The sequence below is a fragment of the Notolepis coatsorum genome (assembly GCF_963971535.1).
Source record: "Notolepis coatsorum genome assembly, chromosome: 7".
NCBI lineage: Eukaryota > Metazoa > Chordata > Actinopteri > Aulopiformes > Paralepididae > Notolepis > Notolepis coatsorum.
In genome coordinates, this window is record NC_140171.1 from 139,233,815 (window position 1) to 139,257,646 (window position 23,832).

General features: G+C 42.3%; 1 protein-coding gene across 1 annotated transcript in view; it reads left to right on the forward strand.

Annotated features, from left to right (window-relative positions):
• The window catches only part of sorbs2a (sorbin and SH3 domain containing 2a), a 141,173-nt gene that overhangs the window by 40,583 nt on the left and 76,758 nt on the right, over positions 1–23,832 (forward strand). Inside the window, 1 exon segment of the mRNA XM_084318405.1 lies at positions 12,902–12,957. Within this exon segment, the coding sequence (XP_084174531.1) occupies positions 12,948–12,957 (10 nt within the window). The 5' untranslated portion in view covers positions 12,902–12,947.

The window sequence follows — 23,832 nt, forward strand, 5'->3', positions numbered from 1 at the left end:
ACTACATGTTCGCATCATATACCGTACATCTGGTCGCACGCATCACTCGTGCCATCTGCGAAGGCAATTTGTACATTTACTTCAAACAATATTTACGTTGAACTTATCCCCGGGTAAGCGCCGGTCATTGATGGCGCCGGGAACATGCGTCAAGCCCACACAGCTGTCATATTGTTGAGAACCGCCATCAACACGTCGGTCAGAAATCCAAACAGGATTTTTTTTTCTTTTTTTTAATAAGGTTCTTTGGCGTTCTGATGCCTTGAAGAATGATGAACTGTGTTCCAACTGTTTATATAGTCTAGCTCTTGTGTTTGTTTTCCTCTCTCTCTTTCTCTCTCGCTCTCGCTCTCTCTCTCTTGCTCTCTCTCTCTCTCTCTCTGTGTCCCTCCATCTCTCTCCATCTCTCTCTCCCTTTACTGTCTGTCTAGTAAAACAGAAATGTCAACTATAATATAGAAAGAGAATCCTGCAGTGGTGCTTTATTAGACTTGCAGTGCAAATTAAAATGGATTTTATGTACACGCAGATATCACTGGTGGAAAGTAACAAAGTATCTTTTACTCAAGTACTGTACTTAACCCTTTCACTACCACACTAAAAAGGGTTAACATTTTCACTGCGACAATACAGAAGGTTAACCCTTTCACTGCCACATGACAAATGGTTAACCCTTTCACAACCACACTACAGAAGGTTAACCCTTTCACAACCACACTACAGAAGGTTAACCCTTTCACTACCGCACTATAGTTTCAAGTTCAAGTTCAAGTTTCTTTAATAGTTGTCATACAGAAGTACAGAATACTTTTATACAAAATGCTTCTTACTGTTACGCTCCAGAGACTGTGCAAGACAAGATAAGTATGAAATAAAATAACATAGTATAGCATGTAAATTAGAAGTAAAAAAATGAGGTCACAGTGTTCAATATAGACATATGTACAATGTTCGATGCAGAGTAGACGTAACTGAGTTACCATATAATATACAATACTGTGTAGTGTACTAATATACAATACTATATAGTGCAGGCAGAAATAGGATGAGGTGCAATTTAGGTACAATTTACAGTAGGTGTACGAGTTGTAGTGCAAATCCTTTATCAATAAATATAAAGTGTGTTTGTGTGATCTAAAGTGTGGAGAGTGGGTGCTGCAGTGTGTTGTTTGTTTAAGTGAGTGTGTGCGTGTGGGTGTGTGTGCTGTGAGCATTTGATGGTTGTTGCATAGTGTTTATTGTTCGTTTAGCAGCCTGATGGCCTGGGGATAGAAGCTTCTTCTGAGTCTTTCTGTGCTCGCCTTAAGACTCCGGTATCGCTTGCCTGACCGCAGCAGTTCAAAGAGGCAAAGAGATTGTTCGGGTGACTCGAGTCCTTAATAATTCTCTTAGCCTTCCCCTTGCACCGCTTGTTGTAAATGTTCTGGAGGGTGGGAAGCCCCCCTCCAATTGTGCGTTCGGCTGAACGTGTCACTCTTTGTAGTCTGCTACGGTCTTGTGCAGTGCTATTCCCAAACCAGGAGGTGATGTTGCCAGTCAGGATGCTCTCTATTGTACATGAGTAGAAGTTCCTAAGGATCTTCTGACTGACTTGGAACATCCTTAGGCGCCTGAGGAAGTAGAGGCGTTGTCGTGCCTTCTTCACAACACTGTCAATGTGTGTGGTCCATGTCAAATCCTCGGATATGTGGGCTCCGAGGTACTTGAAACTGTTCACTCTCTCAACCGGTGCCCCGTCGATGCTGAGGGGGCTGTAGTCCTTTCGTCGTTGGCAGAGATCAGGCCCACCACTACTGTGTCATCAGCAAATTTGATGATGGTGTTGTTCAGGGGGCGAAATTAAAGCCTGCCGCCCGTCAGGGGCGCTCAGTTTTTACCTTTGGCGCTTGCCACTGAGAGCCCTGCCCGCCGTGTGGCGTGTAGACGTGTAGTTCATAATGATACTCTTATTTTGAAGATCTGTGCGGGTCTCATTTCCGGCCCAAGCGCAGCTAGAGTCATAATATCGATGGCTCCGGCAGTTAGCAGCATTCGGTTCGTATGATATTCTTATTTTGAAAAAAAACGTGGCAACGAGTCATATCCGCCCAGCCGGGCCAGCCCCCTGCAGCGGGATACTATTGGCTTCTGCTCGTATCAACACAGAGCGGCCCGCAGCTCTAGTGCCACTGCTAACGTTAAGCTCTCAGAATGGTAGCAGCTCGCCTGCAGCATCTAGTGCTAACGTTAAGCTCCCAGAATGGTAGCAGCTCGCCCGCAGCATCTAGTGCTAACGCATTGTCTAACGGTATCTAGCTGGCTAGCTACTGATATCAACAAATGCTCCAGCAATAGTCTACTCGAGTGCATAAAACCTCCGTTCCCTCGTTAGCTAGCTCGCGTTAGCTAGCTCACGCTAGATCGATCTGTCCCAGTAAACTAAATTGTCTTAACGTTATCTATCGGGCTAGCAGTAGCTACAGATAGCTCCTGATATCAATGTCTTATAACATTGATTGAATGCGTATTCTAGCTGAGGGCATGTTGAATGTGATTTGACAACATAACCCAAGGGGCCAGGGGCCGGACTCATGCCACGGCGCCTCCCCGTGCTATGAATATATGTACACTTGACACAACACGCAACCACATTTTCACAACTTTTATTTAACTACATTGCAAAAGTAGTATACTTTTCAAAAAAAGTGCTTCATTTATGTGCCACATCTGCAACATCTCCTGCAGAAAGTGCTTCATTTATGACTGTGCAACAACTGCAACATCTCATCTTCAACATTTCAATATAAAAATAAAATAAAAAACAAACAAGTGCATGATGTGCATCTGAACATTCTAACATCAACACTTGAACAAAAAAACACATTTATAGTGCAGCTGAGCTTATGAAAAAGTGCTTCATGTCTGTGCAACAACAGCAAATCACAGCATCTTATTAGCACTTATTGTCCACTCTTAACTCTCAAACATCAGGGGGGTGGGGAGCAGACAGGCCTAGCCTACATATACACATCTAATGAGAGCGATTGCACTTCTTTGACTGGGCAATGGCAGAGAAAGAGGGTTCATAGGAAGTGAGGGCTACCCGCAAACAGTGATGCAAATGCTCATTTGTCAAGGAGGCACGTTGCTTGTTTTAATGGCATTCATGTGAGAGAAACTGGATTCACAGGTGTATGTTGAGCCAAACATTGTTAGCACAGATATTGCAAGCGTTTTTATTTTGGGGAATGTCTTGACATGAATACACTTTAACCAAAATGTTGTGGTGGATTCATTCTCAAGTGCCTGCTTCAGAGCAGATGATGCTTGCATGTCAATTATTTCAAGTTGCAGGAGACCTTCATCAATGTGAAGTGATACAAGGAACTCTTGTCCTTTTGTGGAAATAGCAGCTACATTGGCAAATGGGTTGCTCACAAAATGCATCAATTTTCTGGACATGTCAAATTCATCAAATCGACTTGCAAAGTTTTCCCTCAATTTATCAATGAAATCTGTCATTAATTGCGTGACTTTTGGCTCAATTGTGCGTGTTAACGTTGACATGAAAAGAAAAAAGTAAATAAAAAAAAAAAAAAAAAAAAAAAAAAAATATTATCATGTAATCTTTGGCGGGCCGGTCAGAATTATCCCGCGGGCCGGATCTGGCCCGCGGGCCGCCAGTTGAATAGCCCTGGTCTAGCTGAATATAGGGTCTAGCTGCAGGGCCGGATAATCCTTGCTGGAGCTGGAGGCTACTCAAGTATACACACAGACAGTGGAGCTGTTTGCAGATAGCAAGCATTTTGACTCATTGCGTGGTGGCGATGTCTCGCAGATAATACAACTACAAGTATGATTATATAATATATATTTTATTTAAAAAAAAATGTTTATATAAAATATATATATATATTTTTTTTAATCAAAAATTTTTTGGCAGGTAAGAAATATGCTTGGCGGGTAGACTCTTCCCATCTACCCGCCACTGGCCGGTGAGTCAAAAAGTTAATTTCGCTCCCTGGTGTTGTTGTTCCGCTGTGCTACGCAGTCATGTGTGTACAGGGAGTAGAGGAGGGGGCTCAGAACACAGCCCTGGGGGGCCCCTATGTTGAGCGTGATGGATGAGGAGGTGCAGTTGCCTGCTCTTACCACCTGGGGTTTGCCCGTCAGGAAGTCCAAGACCCACTGGCAGAGGTCATAGTTCAAGCCCAGGTCCCTGAGCTTGGCTATGAGTTTGGAGGGGACCATGGTATTGAATGCTGAGCTGTAGTCGATGATCAGCATTCTCACATAGTTCCCCTGCCTCTTGTCCAGGTGTGATGCTGCTGTGTGCAGCACATGGGCTATGGCGTCCTCCGTGGACCTGTTGGGGCGATATGCAAATTGCAGAGGGTCCAGGGCTGGGCGATATGGCCTCTAAAGGATGCCGCGATGTTTTTTGGCTATATCACGATACACAATATATCGCGATTTTGACATTTCCTCTAAAGCACTTAAAAATGCTTGATTTAGGAGCGGCTAAGTGGCGCAGTGGGCAAGGCGCTCGCCACTAGTGCAGGAGATGCTGGGTTCGAGCCCAGCTCTCGGCATTGCTACCAGCTTGGCTGGTCGTTCATACTAACACAATTGGCAGTGTTAGGGGTGGGAAAGCTGGTGGGTGGGTCTTGGTCGTTGTAAACAGCGACTCCTACAGTTCGGTCGGGGCGCCTGCTCAGCGAGGAAAGGATCTAAGGGGGGTAGTGTGATCCTTCCACACGTTACACTCTCTCAGTGAGAGTCCGCGCTGCCAGGTGAAAAGAAGCGGTTGATTGGCTACACATGTGTCGGAGGAAGCATATGATAGCCTCCACTCTCCCAGTCCGACCGTAGGGGGTAGGTGCGCAGCGACCAGGAAGGGGATTGGGAATTGGCATAACGACTAACATTGGGATGGGAGAAAAACGGAGGAAAAAGGAGGGGGAAAAAGATAAAAAATAAAATAAAATAAAAAAATGCTTGATTTAACCCTTTGATGCATACAGTCACGCCAATATGATGATTATAATAGTCCCTGCAACATATTGCATTAAATCATGAAGATGCTTTCAAAAATAATTAATTAATATTTTTATTAAACATTAAATAATCTACTGTAAGACAATTTATATAAAATTGTTTTTTATTAAAAACTCTTGGGTGCTTAAGACTTTTGTACAGTACTGTGTTTTCTATCCACTTTAACTAAAAACACACACACACTTTATATACACACTACTGTGAGACAATAATAATCACACATAAAGAGATAATGGCTTAATGATTTTATAATATTTCAGATAATGAAATTAAATGTTTATCATCAACTATCCAGTTAGTATTTATATTGTAACGTTTGGCCACTTTAAATCATTGAACGTAGAGAGAGAGAGAGAGAGAGAGAGAGAGAGAGAGAGAGAGAGAGAGAGAGAGAGAGAGCGAGAGAGCGAGAGAGCGTGATGTATTAGGTTTGAGTTTGAGCGTCCTAAGTTGCCGTAGTTGATGATGTCACACCAGGATGGCATTTTGTCAACACAGTTGGAACCTGGAGGAAGCTGCATAAAGCGATTTAAAGAAACTAATTGCCAATAAATGTGAAGTTATCTTTGAACCTCTGTTGTCAAGCCTCGTCAACCCCCCCCCCCCTTTCCTCACTAATGGAACTGGTGTCGCGGAGTCACGTTAGAACGTTCGTTAGTTTAGCGTTAGCTTAGCAGCTAACGTTAGCTAGTGGCTAACGTTAGCCAGTTGGACACGTCAATTAAATTCAATTGCATGTCATTGAAGGTTCGAGCTGGTCTGTGTCTAATGAAATGACAATTGCTCATCATTGAAGGTCCGTGCAGGTCTGTGTCTATAATGAAATGAGAGGAGGGCGCTGCGCTAAAGCAAGTCTCATCTCAGCTGCAGCGGCTAACTGTGACGTGACAACATTTACTCGATGTTCACGATATAGTCATTTACTACATCTCATGTAGAACAAGCCACGATACATCGAGTATACTCGATATATATCGCCCAGCCCTACCGCACTACAGACGGTTAACCGTCTCTAGTGTGGTAGTGAAAGGGTTAAGTCACATTTTGAGGTACTTGGACTTTACGTGACTTTTCATTTTAGGGAACTTTGTCGTTTTACTCCTCTACATTTCAAAGGAAATATTGTACTTTTTTACTCTACTACATGGCAAAAATGGATGAAGAATCTAGATAATGTACTTTCAAATTTGAAGCCTGCCAACTTCAAGAGGATGCAATCAGAGGAGTCAGCATAACTATTTAACCCTTTAACGTAACCTTTAGAGGTCAATGGATTTCCCCCCCCTAGATTTGTAGGGTTTACCAGACATGGTTTATCAGTTTATTAGGCTCCTGAAACTATTTTAATACGTTGATGCTCGACCACCCCTAACGAACCTGATGTCAACTTATCAAGTACCTGATAATGTCCTGGGTCAGTTATTAAACCTGATCTCGGTCATCAATGTGTCAACGTAATTAGCAGAGGGCTCTTAAAGACCGAACCACATGATTAACATTTGAGGCGGCTGTGTATCGTATATAGACCTCCCAGCGGGGCGGCGTGGCGTGTGAGGCAAGGTTAGCCTTATGAATGTTGCAGTTATCTACATACCAGACACGTATGGCTCCCTGCTGCAGCCGCTGTAGTATCTATCATGCACACTGAGTCCCATGCTGACACACACGCACACACACACACACACACATGCACCATGGACATGCTCATGTGCACACTCGCACCAATGTGACAGTGGCACAATTAACCCTTTCACTACCAAAGGGTTAACCCTTTCACTGCGACGATACAGAAGGTTAACCCTTTCACAATCACACTACAGAAGGTTAACCCTTTCACTACCACACTACAGACTAGGGGTGCACCGATGTATCGGTCGGGTATCGGTATCGGCCGATAAGTGCCTTGTTGACTGCAATCGGCCTATCGGCCGATAAGCTCGAATGTGCCGATGGCAGTAGCCGATAAATATCCATCAATTTGTGTAGCGTCAAGACAAAAAAAAGTTCACTCGCGACCTACCTGCACAACGCCGCCCCCGGCCCACACACACACACACTACTGCATCAAAGTTACTACTTATGATTAACAAGGCATTCGTTTTGTGGCATTAACATTATATAGTTAGTGTTACACGTTCATAACATCAGCATATTATTTACCCGAACGTAGCAAGCATTCATACTAGCTCAGTTCCTTCCGTTGCTCACAGAGCCCTGAGTTTTACCCATTCTGCAATCTGTTAATAACGTTTTCAATCAGAAAGGCTTTATTATAACATTAGTTGCAGTAAAATCATTATGCCTCATTTAAGTAATCCTGCGGAGCTAAAAGCTAAACGTCGGCTAAGCTAAACAGCAGAGGCGGGTGCAAGCGGTGTGTGACGTAATTGGCAGAATCGACTGTCAATCAAAATGTCATTGGTTGAGACAATAGTACCTCGCTGCAGCCCAGCAGGTAGACCAGTAGTTTCATAAAAAAAATAAAAAATATTACAAAAAAATTTAATATTTAAAAAATATTTAAAAAAAAAAATGTTTGCCACAAATATCGGTATCAGTATCGGCCGATTGTGTTAGTTGAACAATCGGTATCGGTATCGGTGGCAAATTTTCATATCGGTGCATCCCTACTACAGACGATCAACCTTTCACTACCACACTACCGAAGGTTAACCCTTTCACTACCACACTATAGAAGGTTAACCCTTGGCTTTCACTACCACACTACAGAATGTTAACCCTTTCACTACCACACTACAGCATGTTAACCCTTTCACTACCACACTACAGAAGGTTAACCCTTTCACTACCACACTACAGAATGTTAACCCTTTCACTTAGAGTTGTTCCGATACCGATACCAGTATCGGAAAAGCCGCCGATACTGGCTAAAATGCTGGTATCGGTATCGGCGAGTACCCTCTAATGCTGCGCTCCGATACCATATGACGTAATTTATCAACAACACTGTGGTCTGTTGAGTAAGCATTATAAAACAAACGTGTGCTTAATCGATTAAAGTGTCAATGCCATTTGTCATTTTAACAGCAGATACTTTCTTAAATGTCATCGTCCCGACAGAGCGGTGTTGACTGGGAGCTCATGGGTTCGCTTGGTGGCTGGTGTTATTAGCATTGAACAGCTAACCGAAAGCTAGCTTTAACATTACCTTGGCTAAAGTTGGGGCTATTCATATAATCCAGCAATAATGGCTGCAGACCTGCAAGCAAAGTACAGCAAGTTGGCAAAGGAGTATTCCAAGTTAAATCACAATGTCACCAGTAACGTTACAGTCTTCTATGGTCTTCCCATATACCGGTAGCTCATGCTAGCTAATGGTAACGTCGTCATTGCACAATTGCACGTCGCGTACACAATTAATGACATGTTGCGGACAGCCATATCGGCGACAATGTTTAGCTTTTAGTGCCAAATGATAAGAGTCTGAGGCGGAGTCTCAAAAGAGAATGTTGAATATTTATTGTGCAAAAATCACAACAGATCCTCTGCTACTTCAACGGAGCCTTGTAGACAGACTGAGTAGGGTATATCTGCAGAGCCAGTGGGTAGCGAGTGCAGCAACGTATAATGTCCGTGTGGATCATTGGAGTAGGGTATATCTGCAGTGCTGAAGCCCCATACTCATTGATTAATGATACTAATACAAATCTATACAATCACCTGTTGTTGAATAAATACCATTACTTTCTAGTTATTACTAAAAAACAGTATATATAAAACAGTATTTGTTAAAAAAAAAAATTATATTTATAAAAAATGTATATAATATTTTTTATTTTATTTTTAATTTATGTATGCACTGGTATCGGATAAGTATCGGTATCGGCCGATACCCAAAGCTTAGGTATCGGAATCGGATCGGAAAGGAAAAAATGGTATCGGAACATCTCTACTTTCACTACCACACTACAGACGGTTAACCGTCTGTGGTGTGGTAGTGAAAGGGTTAAAACAGTTACCATTTGCCTTTGGATTTTCCAGCAGTCTATAGTACCATCCATATCGATATCACAACAAGTCTTACCGTAGCACTGGGAACATTTGAGTGGGTACAACAGTCCCCCAGAACCGATCTATTAACTCTGTCACATGTCTAGCTATGTACAGTAGTTCAGGCCAGTCCACAGATTGTTGTCAGTCCTGTACCATTACATCAGCAGATGATGTAGGCCTACCTGACCACTGTCATGAAACCCATTGAACAGCTTTTTTCATAGAGCAATCAAGGTATTTGCTAGAAAACCATTGGCACCACCATTGCAATATTCTGGAACAACATCTTGAGCTTTGAAAATGTCAAAGTCTTAAAAAGCGCTTGTTTTATCTACAAATGCCCATATGGACTAGCTCCCTCTCCTGTACAGGAATTCATATACAAAAAAAGAAACACTGGACTCTGCACCAGGTCAAACACCAGAGGTGACTGCATGGTCCAACGTAGACTGACCACGTTTGGCCAAAACGTCCTGTCCATAAAAGGCAGTCAAACATGGAACAGTCTCCCCATTTCCCTAAGGGAAAGCCCCACCCTTGCTACTTAGAGGGCAACTCAAACAAATGCTGAAGACCAACCAGTCATGTGACATATCTCTAGCCACTAGTATTTTTGTGTATTGCTGCTATGTATTTGTAAAATGTTTACTGTTTTTATGTGTCCTGTTTTTATGTATTTGTACATTTCTTACAGTTTTTATGTGTCCTGTTTTTATGTCTGGGGACAACGGATGGAAATTAGTCTCGTGCTAAATCCGGCAATTTTTACACTCCACTGTGTTCATTCATTTTGCATTCTCCCATCCAAATAAACAAATAAAGTAAAGTACCTCATGATGTAACAAGAGGTTAGGGAATGAAGCAACAATGTGGTGTGATGTATATACTTTTCTGGCACATCCTGCTACTTTTTTCTGCGGCTGCGCCTACTTCTGTGTAAAACACACGTTCCTATTTGGCCTGTCGGCAGTTTGTTTTGTTAGTGCACCGTGTTAACCTTCTGTAGTGTGGTAGTGAAAGGGTTAACCTTCTGTAGTGTGGTAGTGAAAGGTTAACCTTCTGTAGTGTGGTAGTGAAAGGGTTAACCTTCTGTAGTGTGGTAGTGAAAGGGTTAACCTTCTGTAGTGTGGTAGTGAAAGGGTTAACGTTCTGTAGTGTGGTATTGAAAGGGTTAACCTTCTGTAGTGTGGTAGTGAAAGGGTTAACCTTCTGTAGTGCAAAATGAATCGTTCCAGCAAAGTACTGTAGGCTTTGTCAATACTGAACGACTGTGCGTTGTCAAGAGCCAATCGTACAGGTTGCCACTCATCTGGCTCTGCAAATAGATCTAGAGTCTGAATATCTCTGCATATTATAGCCTGATGACTGGCAGTGCGCATAGTACAGTGCGTGCTCCAAGTGTGGTGGGGTGGGGGGGGGGGGGGGGACTGTACATTGGAGGTGGTTGGGTGGGTGTGGGGTCGGGGGGGATGGGTAGGCGGGTGGGGGTAACTGTACATTGGATTATCGACGAAACCTACTTGGTCCAAGAAGAGGGTCTTGTGTATTACTGGGTTTAAGTCAGTTGTTTATTTATTTATGTTTTACTGTTTGCATACGAGGTGGTCCGCAAATGTTCTTGATAACAATCTAGTGGTCCGCATAAAACAGAAGTTTGGGAACCACTGATATAGACGATCTCTAAATATGCGTTCTATGCTACGTATACAGTACTGCATATATGTATGTCATGTCATAAATGTCATGATATATATCTGTATATCTGTATGTTGTGTATGTCATAAATGTCATTATGAATTGAAAATGGGGGACCCTGATGTAAACAAGATGAAAGTCTTTCTCTGGTCTGCCTCCCCTTAACAATTGTGTGTATTGAGCTGTACTGTATTGTACCCATTCTGCAATCTGTTAATAAAATCTTCAATCAATCAATGGCCTGGGCGGCCAGAGCATAACTGTTCTAACAGCAATATATAATCCATTTCAGACAGAACGCACGCAATAAGTTATAATAATTATTATTATTATTATTATTATTGAAAAGTTCTGTATTTTTAAAGTCGTATTTGGGGGCAATTAACCAATGGTAGGCTTTTTTTTGTAATGATTTTTTGGGGTAAGAATTTCTTATTTCGGTAAGAGTGCTCTCGACCACTCTTATAATTAGTTCTTGCCTGAGAAAAAAGCAACAATAAGAAAACTTTACTGAATCCCAGGTAAGAACAAAGTAAGAGGAAATGCTAGTTAAGAACGAAATCTGTTCTTATATATCGCTTCATGCATGAGGCCCAATGTTCCAATAAAAAGTACATTCATTTAACTGCTTGAGAGTCAATTCTTAATGTAAACATTGATATTTTTAACAATGCAACATGTTACATGGTTCCTTGAACCATTAACATTTTATAGCATTGAATTTAATTTAATCGGAAATCAATTAGATTCAGGACCTTGTGAATCAAATCAAATCGATTCGTGAAATCAGTGGCGGTACCCAGCCCTCCTAACCACCACAGGAGCCTATTTCTGAACATAATATGTACGGTGGTCAATGAGGGACAAATCACCTGTTGATCCCCTTTGAGTTGTGCCTTGAATTACACACATTTACACGTTTGCCAATTTAAGAGATGATTCTTCAAGAAAGTTGATCGACTCGCAAGTTAGCTATCACTATTGATGATTCTATTCACATAATGTTAGGTAGCTAGAAATGAACACTTTTAAATTGACAAATGTCATTATGTGTAATTCATGGCACAATTAGAACGGGATCAAAAATAAGTTTCTCACCATCATTGCCTACAGCACATGTTTTATTCCGAACTAGGGGTCCCCACGGTGGTCTAGCGAAAGGGCAGGGACTTCTCCTCTCTAGAGCAAATACATAGGAATGATGTGTGTTTTCTTGAGATACGAGGAGGGACACGTATAGTGCTGTAATTGATGTGGATTAGTCTGTCGGTTAGAAGCCAAGCTCTCTGCAGGTAAACCAATTACTTCATGCCTGGACTGTTGCTCTCAGCTCTGCCACAACCATGTACTGTATACAGTCCACATCTCTTCAGGTCTTATGGGAACGGATGCATTAGGAACTCTCTCTGTGGCACTGGCTTCTTTTCATGTCAAACAGCATTGAATGGCTTTTGACAATAGTTGAAGTAGGTTCTTGCTCCTTCAACTAAGCAGCATTAGATCAATCAATCAATCAGATTTATTTATAGAGCACATTTAAACATGACACATGTCAACCAAAGTGCTGTACAGAGGGTAGATACACATAGATACATCTAGACAACATATACAATCACATCTCAGTTTTACGGGAGGACACACAAGCAAGCAAACAGGGCATGAGTCAGTGTGAAACGGGAAATGCTAATGAGTCTAGACTTGAAGGCATCTGTCGAGGGGGCAAGCCTAATGGAGGTTCCACAGTTCAGGGGCTGCGACAGCAAAGGCACGGCCCCCCCTGATCTTAAAGTTAGACCTCTGGACTGCGAGGAGCCTCTGATCGGCTGACCTGAGGGACCTGGTGAGATATAGGAGGGGGGCTGACCATTAAGGGCTTTAAAAACGAACAGGAGAACCTTAAAATGTATTCTGTAGCGTACATGAGATCAGATTTTCAATGCCTTGTTATTTAAGCTACTGTCCGCTAATACAATTGTATTTCCTTTTAACAACACATCACTCACTGCACACATGAAAGCAGTGAATGGAAAACACGTTTGTTTTTTTCAGAAGTGGAATCAATCAAACTTGTATTTTGGCCTTTTTGTATACATGCATTTGTTTTTGTTTTTATAATGTCTGATCTTACCTAAAATGTTGTTTTTGTCATTTGCAGGAAAGTGTGTCCATCTACAATAGATCAGTAAGAAGTGCTCTTCACCATGAATACAGGTACACCTCCCTCCAGACACACACGCACACACACACACGCACGCACAGACAGGCACGCACAGACAGGCACGCAACGCACGCAACGCACGCACGCACAGAGAGAGACACATTTAGCTTACAATCCATTTCCATGGCTTTTCCTTTTTCCACTGTTTGCTTTAAGTGAATCAAATAGCGAATGTACTTCCTGCACCCTATCTTGTGTTTCTAAACAAAGACGACTGAAACACAAGCAGCACATCACCGCATGACATTTTACAACCGACTCTGATCCTAAACTCTCCATATTGACTTGGCTTCCTCCTCAGTACTTACTGTAGTGCTCCCTGCTGAAGCCACATGTTTATTCAAGCCACGGTCACATCGATATATATATATAAAAGCGATGCACGTCGTGTGTGTAGGTGGCTGGGAGCATGTGAGAACGGGGGGCGGTTACTATCATTGCACACATTTTGCATCTTAACACTACACTACCACACTACCAACGGGTTAACCCTTTCACTGCGACAATACAGAAGGTTGACCCTTTCACTGCCACACGGCAAAGGGTTAACCCTTTCACGGCCACACTACACAATGTTAACCCTTTCACTACCACACTACAGAAGGTTAACCCTTTCAATGCCACACTACAGAAGGTTAACCCTTTCACTGCCACACTACAGACGGTTAACCGAAAGGGTTAAAAAGTCAAGTGAACCTTGACCTGAGCAGCAGCATGCCGCTCGGTGCTTCAGTGGATGTGAGGAGCGACGTAGAACTCAAGCTTGAATTCAGGCCTTGAGCAGCTCACGTGACTGAACTCCAGGCAGCCGCACACAGACCATTAAATAAAGTGGTGTGGCAACAATGTGGCTTCAGCTTTACATTTGATTGATTGATTGATATTTATGTCTTACATACAGATGAATGCCCAGCCCATATGGGCTTTACAAGACACATAAACAGTAAGTGATCATATAGACCAAGATGGCCACAAAAAAAGAAAAGAAAATAAAACATAATAACAAGCTGTAAATCAAATCAAATCAAATGTATTTGTAAGGCCCAACAACACACGTTAATGTCCCCATGGGCCCGGACACGTCTTCTTCAAACAAGTCGAGAAGAAACATCACAATAAATCGAGAACAAAACAAAAACACCATGAAATCCAAAATCAAATGTAAAATAAATGAATGCAACACTCCCAGACATACCCCACGCGAAGGTAAGGAAAAACTCACAAAAAACCTAGCAATAGGAAAAAAGCACCACAGGCAGGAGGAACCTTAGAAGGGCCGCTCAAGGGGGGGTCTCCCTTCTTAGATGTTGGTGATAGTAGTGTTGCTATAAAACAGGTGAAACAGTTGGTAAGTATGTACATATACGTGTAATGAAACACAAATAAGTACATGCAATAGCAACTGGGGTACATAAGAACATTTTGAAAGATTGAAAATAGAGCTGATGGCGAATCCAGTATGGGGGCCGACGCAGAGAGGATCGCATCCTCCCAGCCATCACCAGCTTTACATTTGATTGATTGATTGATATTTTTTATTTTTGTGTCTTACATACAGATGTATTTACAAGACAAATAAACATCATAAGTGATCATATAGACCAAGATGGCCACAAAAAAAGAAAACATAATAACAAGCTGTAAACAATGTACTTCAAAAGAAACAACTTTACAACTACACTGAGCACATGAATTAACGTAAGCCTCCTGGCCCTTGGCAGGTGTAGCACTTCAGACTTAATGAGGGGGCTCCAGCAGAAAGCGCCGGGCCTAATGGTCCGGATCAACACCAATGACACGTAATGCATGTGCGACTTAGGCTGTCGGACAAACATTCGGTGTATTTGTGTTAAAGTTCGTAGCGGTATTTTTACAGAGCCTGTTAAAAAAGGCCATTGAAACGGTCTACATGGCCGCACAGTGCCTTCCTCGTGCAAACAGGAGCCTGGCTGTTCACACCTGAGGCCATTCCTCTGCACCAGTCGACAAGAGATCCTGTTGCTCTGCTCCAATCACACCTAGAGGTGCGCAGAGAAACTACATCAGACACTGAAGAGCACACGCGGCCAGCCTAAACTTAACATGAGCAATCAATCAATCAATCAATCAAATGTATTTATATAGCACGGTTAAACATGACGCTTGTCAACCAAAGTGCTTCACATAGCTAGGCTAAGAACAAAGAAAAGTATAAAATAAACAGAAAAAAAACAATCAACGGATAGACAAAGGAAAAACAGAACAACATGTCAACAAGTACGGCAAGAGTCAAAGTGAGTCAGGGAAGGCCAGGTGAGTTTTGATTTAAAAGACTCGATGGAGGGGGCAGATTTAATGGACATGGGGATGCTGTTCCAGAGGTCAGGGGCTGCGACCGCAAAAGCACGTCCCCCCCTAGACTTGAAGTTAGACCTACGGGTGGTTAGGCAGCCAGCCTAAACTTAACATGAGCGGCCACCCTAAACTTAACATGAGCGGCACCCTAAACTTAACATGTGCAGCCACTCTAAACTTAACATGAGCAGCCAGCCTAAACTTAACATGAGCGGCCAGTCTAAACTTAACATGTGCAGCCACACTAACTTAACATGAGCAGCCAGCCTAAACTTAACATGAGCGGCCAGTCTAAACTTAACATGTGCAGCCACACTAACTTAACATGAGCAGCCAGCCTAAACTTAACATGTGCAGCCACACTAAACTTAACATGTGCAGCCACACTAACTTAACATGAGCAGCCAGCCTAAACTTAACATGTGCAGCCACACTAAACTTAACATGTGCAGCCACACTAACTTAACATGAGCAGCCAGCCTAAACTTAACATGAGCAGCCAGCCTAAACTTAACATGTGCAGCCACGCTAACTTAACATGAGCGGTCACTCTAAACTTAACATGTGCAGCCACCCTAACTTAACATGAGCGGCCAGTCTAAACTTAACATGTGCAGCCACACTAACTTAACATGAGCGGCCAGTCTAAACTTAACATGAGCGGCCAGCCTAAACTTAACATGAGCGGCCACACTAAACTTAACATGAGCGGTCACTCTAAACTTAACATGTGCAGCCACGCTAACTTAACATGAGCGGCCAGTCTAAACTTAACATGAGCGGCCAGCCTAAACTTAACATGAGCGGCCAGTCTAAACTTAACATGAGCGGCCAGCCTAAACTTAACATGAGCGGCCACACTAAACTAACATGAGCGGCCAGCCTAAACTTAACATGAGCGGCCACCCTAAACTTAACATGAGCGGCCACACTAAACTAACATGAGCGGCCACCCTAAACTTAACATGTGCAGCCACCCTAAACTTAACATGAGCGGCCACACTAAACTAACATGAGCGGCCACCCTAAACTTAACATGAGCGGCCAGTCTAAACTTAACATGAGCGGCCACACTAAACTAACATGAGCGGCCACACTAAACTTAACATGTGCAGCCACACTAAACTTAACATGTGCGGCCACACTAAACTTAACATGTGCAGCCACGCTAAACTTAACATGAGCAGTCAGCCTAAACTTAACATGAGCGGCCAGTCTAAACTTAACATGAGCGGCCACACTAAACTAACATGAGCGGCCACCCTAAACTTAACATGAGCGGCCACACTAAACTAACATGAGCGGCCACCCTAAACTTAACATGTGCAGCCACCCTAAACTTAACATGAGCAGTCAGCCTAAACTTAACATGTGCAGCCACTCTAAACTTAACATGTGCAGCCACACTAACTTAACATGAGCGGCCAGTCTAAACTTAACATGAGCGGCCAGCCTAAACTTAACATGTGCAGCCACTCTAAACTTAACATGAGCAGTCAGCCTAAACTTAACATGTGCAGCCACCCTAAACTTAACATGAGCGGTCAGCCGAAACTTAACATGAGCAGCCAGCCTAAACTTAACATGAGCGGCCAGTCTAAACTTGCATGAGCAGCCAGTCTGAATGGTCCAATAATAATAATAATAATTCATTTATTTTGTATATCGCTTTTCAAGGACCCAAAGTCGCTGGCAATAGGCAAAAAAAACAAAGACACAAAGAAACATAGAACCACAGGGAAACAGGGAACAATATGAATACACAAGAACATAAAACCCACAAGTAACAGACAACAAATACAGGAGCCAGTAGGGGAGACAGTCGGGAAGTATGTAAGGGAAACCAAGGGGAGGGAGGGGCAGGAGAGGAGAGAAGGTAGGGAAGGGGAAATGGAGGTGGTAGGTTGAAGGAGGGTGGTTATGGGTAGGGAAGGTTGAATGCTTGGGAGAACAGGTCGGTTTTGAGTCTGGATTTGAAGGTGGAGAGTGAGGGAGAGTCTCTGATGGTCTGAGGGAGTGTGTTCCAGAGTCGGTTAACATCATCAATAAAGTGCTGTGAATTATAGACCATTCTAGTAAGTGAGGCACAACATTACTCATAAGTATAGTCACCCTGTCACTCTCTTACTACAGAGGCGTGTTCCTCATTCATAAATATCCAAAGCCCTTTTCCTAGACTTGGCACTTGTCCCAAAAGCTGGAGCGAGTTGTTCAGTCTAGAACACCACAATGACTCATCTGTCATTCAACCTCTTCCAGTGGTGACCTCAGCTTCTCTCACTGCCGTGGTGGTTGCTATGGCAACTGTAGTCATAGAACAAGACAGAACATAGATAGAAGCTATTATCATAGATAGAAGCTATTATCATAGATAGAAGCTATTATCATAGATAGAAGATATTATCATAGATAGGAGCTACTATCAGAATCGCTCCTTTGTCGTCGATAGACTCGACGATAGTCCCGGTATCTTAATAGAACACAAATTCAACACAACCCAGTATCACAATAAAAAGTAATAAAGCATGGATAATTAATGGAGACATCACTGTTCAATATCGTACCTTACCTTTCACTACCACACTACGAAATGGTTAACCCTTTCACTGTGACAATGCAGAAGGTTAACACTTTCACTGCCACACGACAAAGGGTTAACCCTTTCACAACCACACTACAGAAGGCTAACCCTTTCACTACCACACTACAGAAGGTTAACCCTTTCACTACCACACTACAGAAGGTTAACCCTTTCACTACCACACTACAGCATGTTAACCCTTTCACTACCACACTACAGAAAGTTAACCATTTCACTACCACACTACCAAAAAATGGTTAACCATTTCACTGCGACAATACAGAAGGTTAACCCTTTCACTACCACACCACAGACGGTTAACCCTTTCACTACCACACTACCAAATGGTGAACCATTTCACTGCGACAAATATACAGAAGGTTAACCCTTTCACTGCCACACTACCAAATGGTGAACCATTTCACTGCGACAAATATACAGAAGGTTAACCCTTTCACTGCCACACGACAAAGGGTTAAATGGGAATGCAATAGTAATGCCTAACCGTGTGGGCCGCTGGTAGAGAGCAGCACCAACACGCTGCACTGCACTCGGCCTCATCTCTCTAATGGCAGGATGTGCTGAAGCGCCCTGCGTGACTCTGCTGCACTGAGCAACACAAACACAAGTGTGGCGTTATCCTGACACTGACAGAGCGAGCGTGGAGGATAACGTACCCTCAGGTGGCCGGCTCATATCAAGGAAGACTCCCTGGGAAATACTCAATGGAATTAAATGAAGGCTTTGTCAGCAGTTGATTTGTTGTGCCTTGTTTGTTTGCATTTCATGTGGAATAAGTCATCCTCCGCTCGTGGACCAGGGTTAGCACATTGTAAATCCTCAGCGTCCCTGAAGAAGCAGCGGAGCGATGATTGATTTATTATTCAGCTGTTAAACCCTCTCACTGCCACACGACAGAAGGTTAACCCTTTACTATCACACAACCGACGGTCACCGTCGGTTGTGTGATAGTAAAGGATTAACCTTATGTGTATTTTCGCAGTGAAAGGGTTAACCGTTTGGTAGTGCGGCAGTGAAAGGGTTAAAGGAACACGCCAACTTTTTGGGAAATTTGCTTATTTGCCATCTACCCTGGAGTTAGACAAGCAGATACATACCCTTTTCTTCTCTGTGCATGCAGTAGGCTTAGGGAACAGCCGCACTGTTAGCCTAGCTTAGCGTCATTCACTTGAAGTAGGTGTGCCAGTGTAGCCTAGTTCCCAACAGTCACGAAATACACTCCAAATACAGCTCCAAAACGTTCCTGTAAACATGTTGTGCCCTGTGTATTTACCACGTGGAGAAATACAAAATAAATAATAATTAGACATGTTTGTATTGTAAGCAGATATATACTCAGATTCTTTTTTGCCAAACCACTGCTGCGCTGGGTGCAGTGATTTCATCACCTCAAAAGCCCTGTTGTTTTTTGAAAAACTGGGCTTTTTTTTGCATGCACAGAGAAGAAAATGATGTATCTGCTTGTCTAACTCCAGGGTAGATGGAAAATAAGTTAATTTCCCAAAAAGTTGGCGTGTTCCGTTAACATACATCATATTCACAATGTTAATATCCTGCATCGGACGGATCCCCACTGAATTTCCTTCATCATTCCAATCAGGATTTCACGAATAAGAAGTTCCACGCTGATAGACATCTTTTCCCTGAAAGAAATGCTTTGGCTATATTAACCCTTTCACTACCACACTACCAAAGGGTTAACCCTTTCACTACCACACTACAGAAGGTTAACCCTTTCACTACCGCATTGTCTGTAGTGTGGTAGTGAAAGGGTTAAGATCATGCAACACAAAGCCAGGCAGTATCTCTGCAGCCAGTTAGTAGTTTACAATTACTTTGGCCACAGGTTGACTCGATACGAGCCGTCACCCTCGACAACTAGACGAGAGCTGTTGTAATGCATGTGCTTTGCCTCTTTCTTTTCCGGGTCATGTTTCTGGGCTGTGTGTTTTTGGTGCACGTGTGTGTGTGTGTGTGTGTGTGTGTGTGTGTGTGTGTGTGTGTGTGTGTGTGTGTGTGTGTGTGTGTGTGTGTGTGTGTGTGTGTGTGTGTGTGTGTGTGTGTGTGTGTGTGTGTGTGTGTGTGTGTGTGTGTGTGTGTGTGTGTGTGTGTGTGTGTGTGTGTGTGTGTGTGTGTGTGTGTGTGTGTGTGTGTGTGTGTGTGTGTGTGTGTGTGTGTGTGTGTGTGTGTGTGTGTGTGTGTGTGTGTGTGTGTGTGTGTGTGTGTGTGTGTGTGTGTGTGTGTGTGTGTGTGTGTGTGTGTGTGTGTGTGTGTGTGTGTGTGTGTGTGTGTGTGTGTGTGTGTGTGTGTGTGTGTGTGTGTGTGTGTGTGTGTGTGTGTGTGTGTGTGTGTGTGTGTGTGTGTGTGTGTGTGTGTGTGTGTGTGTGTGTGTGTGTGTGTGTGTGTGTGTGTGTGTGTGTGTGTGTGTGTGTGTGTGTGTGTGTGTGTGTGTGCGTGCGTGCGTGCGTGCGTGCGTGCGTGCGTGCGTGCGTGCGTGTGTGTGGTCGTGCACGCCGCCCCTGCCTTATGTGGTTGCCTGCCTGGCTGTGCTGCTTTCCCAGATAGCGGGGGACGCTACGCTCGCAAAAGCACTGCCTTGTTACTCACTCTCTCCCCCATGAAGCGGGTCCAGAGCTCTCCGAATCTGGCCACAGGTACTAACACACTCATAACATACATATTAGGGCTGTCACTTTAACAAAAAATCTAATTCTAAATTCGTTGCAGAATTCTAGACAAGTTCGAATTCGAATTTCAGTGTAAAAAAAAAAAAAAAAAACCTAAACCAAAAAAAGAAAAAAATGTCTAAGCTATTTTCAAAGTTTTGGCTACTTTTCTTTACCATGGTATTGGTATCATTCTTTTCAGCACAGTCTCACCTATATCACCTGACAGTTTTTTATATTATTTAATTTTTTTTAAATTAAAATAAATAAATACAAAATATTCAAATTCGAATTTCTCCCTTCAAGTTCGAATCTCGTGTTTTTATGTAAATTCCAAATTAAATTCGAAAATAATGTGACACCCCTAATATATACTGTCAATAAACACACACACACAAACTCCACAGTCGATTAACAGTAATGCAGAGCTGTGCAGTCCATGACTGGCCTATACTGATGGTAAGAAGAATGAGGTTACTAATTCTCTTACGTAGTACTGTATATTTGTATGTCTCTAAATGTATTGATGAATTGAAAATGGAGGACCCTTATGTAAACAAGATGAAAGTGTTTTTCTGGTCTTCATCCTCTTAGCAGTTGTTGTATTGAGCTGTACTGTATTGTACCCATTCTGCATTCTGTTAATACAGTTTTCAATCAATTAATCAATCAATCAGGTAAGACTGTGTACTAAGCTCGGCTGGTAACTATTCATGTCTGGGATTCATCATCAGCATTTTGTGGTTCATGATAACTTTGAATAATATTAATAATAATAATAACTTTATTTGTATAGCACGTTTCATACAGGGGATTGCAGTTCAAAGTGCTTTACATCGGTAAGAAATAAGACATAGAATCTGTGTAAAACAAGCACTAAGAGCAAAGCCTAAAGTGGGATCAAATAATGCAGATACCGGTATATTAATCAAAATCATATCAGAACCTCACGTTCCAATAGGCTTCTTGAATTTCTGTAATCTGTTACAAAACACGATAAAGGTCATAGTATGCACCCAGCGGATAGTGGGGTGTAGAGATACAAGTAAAAATAAGTAAACTAATATCAAGGGTAAAATGAGCAGACATATCAAATCACAGTTTTTCACATTAGGATCTAACATCCCAACAGGCCACCTTGTTTATGGTTTGAGTTTTAGTATAACAGAAAAGACATGAATGATGAAATTAGCACATAAAGAGCATAAAATCACAGTTTTTTACAGGCCCTATGTGATTGAGTCAATTGACCAAACATTTTTCTGAACTTCTGGGTGTGTTATTCTATTTCCAAATGGATCCATTGTGTAAAGTTATTGTATTTCCTGTTTATGTTTATTTTGCTTCCCTGCCCTGACGCACTTTGCGTCTTATCTCAGCCATGCCTTCCTACTCCTGGGCGTTTGTCTCCTTCCCATTCTGACAGCTCTCTTTTGTTTTCCCCCCGAGAACGCTCCTTCTCTCACTCCGTCGCACCACTTCCTCCACTTCTCTCGCTCTCTTGAGCTATCGCTCTCTCTTTCCTCCCCCTCTTCCCGTTGAGAGGACAGAGGACCTCTCTTGCTCTTAGAGACCTGTACTATACCAACATGCGCAGCAGAGTGAGTTTGATTCAGTGCGTGTGGCAGCAGAAGTGGTTTTGTTTTGAGGTAACTCCATGACAACCGTGACTGGAACTAATTCTGCTGTGGAAACCACAGGCTCTCTCTCTCTTTCTCTCTGCGGTGGGAAAAAGCTTCTAGCTACATTCACTGTGTTTTAGAGTTTTTTTTTATCCACATTTCCAAATTGGGGATGGCGGCTTCTTGCCATCCTTCCAGTGACCTTGACTTTCCATGAGCACTTTTTACTCCTGACATTCTCACTAGACATAGTACAGACATACGATGAGACGCCAGTTCTGAAGCAGTCAAAGTATTCAGGAGTAGGTTCTGATTTTAGACATTTAAATTTAGTTGATCTCTTGATGTTGACTTAAAGGATGGGTTTATGTTTATGTTTATGTTTATTAAAGGATCCCCATTAGAGACACATGAAAGAGCCTCTAGTCTTCCTGAGGTCCAGGACAAAACAAATACAATACAAATGTACAACTAAAAATACAAATTAAAATAAAACAAAACACAACACAAAATGTTTAAATGAATACAAATATACAAATTCACATTATAAAATCAAATCTAACATTCCAGTCAAAAAAAATTAAAAATAAAAATACAGAGATAACAGTTAGCCTACATACTTGACAAGTTTGCCGGGTTAACTTTTTTATTTTATTTATTTATTTATTTTTGAAACCCTGGTCCTATTTAAAGATTGTCTGGTGTGACGTTGACTATGTACAAGACATCATTTTACTGATCACTATAGTATTGAGAAACGTGTGCACTGAGCTGCATCCATCCTCTCACCAAGTGTTTTAGCCTTCAAAAATCACGATATGGGACGTTTTTAGGACGATTTGCCCACCGGCACTTTGGTGACCCCTAGTGGATCGGGTCTGCATATTTTGTAATACAATATATATATCGAATTGAAGGCTCATTTGTTGCCTGTCGATAGCGACAAAATCCGACAAAATCCGGTCAGCGGTTCTCAAGTTACATGCCGGTATTTGAGGCTTGTGCAAAGTACACGGTATTACGCAAAATACCACTCCCGACTTTTGGCACAGTAGTTCTGTCAATCTAGATCCGATCTTGAAAATTATTGTGGATCGTTGTAGCCAATGAGTGTGGCTTACCATTGAAACACCACGTGGGGATGTATGAATAAAAAAAAATATAAAAAAAAAAAATAACGAGCGAAAACAGGACGAGAAAAACAGCCGAATGAATTGAAGTCTATGAGAAAACTCAGTTTTTTCTTTTGTACACAGTTTACCAAAATCACTCATTTCTGAATGGATCTTTATGAAATTTGGACATGTACTACATAAGGCTTCATGCTATGGGTCCGTATGGATTAGTAAGCCATACCACCTTCTGGGGAAATACTACCTCTGGACTACTAACTACTACAGAAAAACTTGAGTAACAAGTTTTTCTACAACTCAAGTTCAGACCTATGTTACTCTATTACGTTAGCACTAAAAGTGGATTTTTTTCCCTTCATCTTTCAAAAGAGACCAGGCTCATGCATGTGCTATAAGTATAAAGTATAGTATTTTGGTTTGCAAAAAAAGTATGCAGTCCTCAAGTTCAAGTAAAAAAAATTGCCACTTTTCTGCCCGCTTGATAAGAGGTTAATGAACACAGTCATAATTT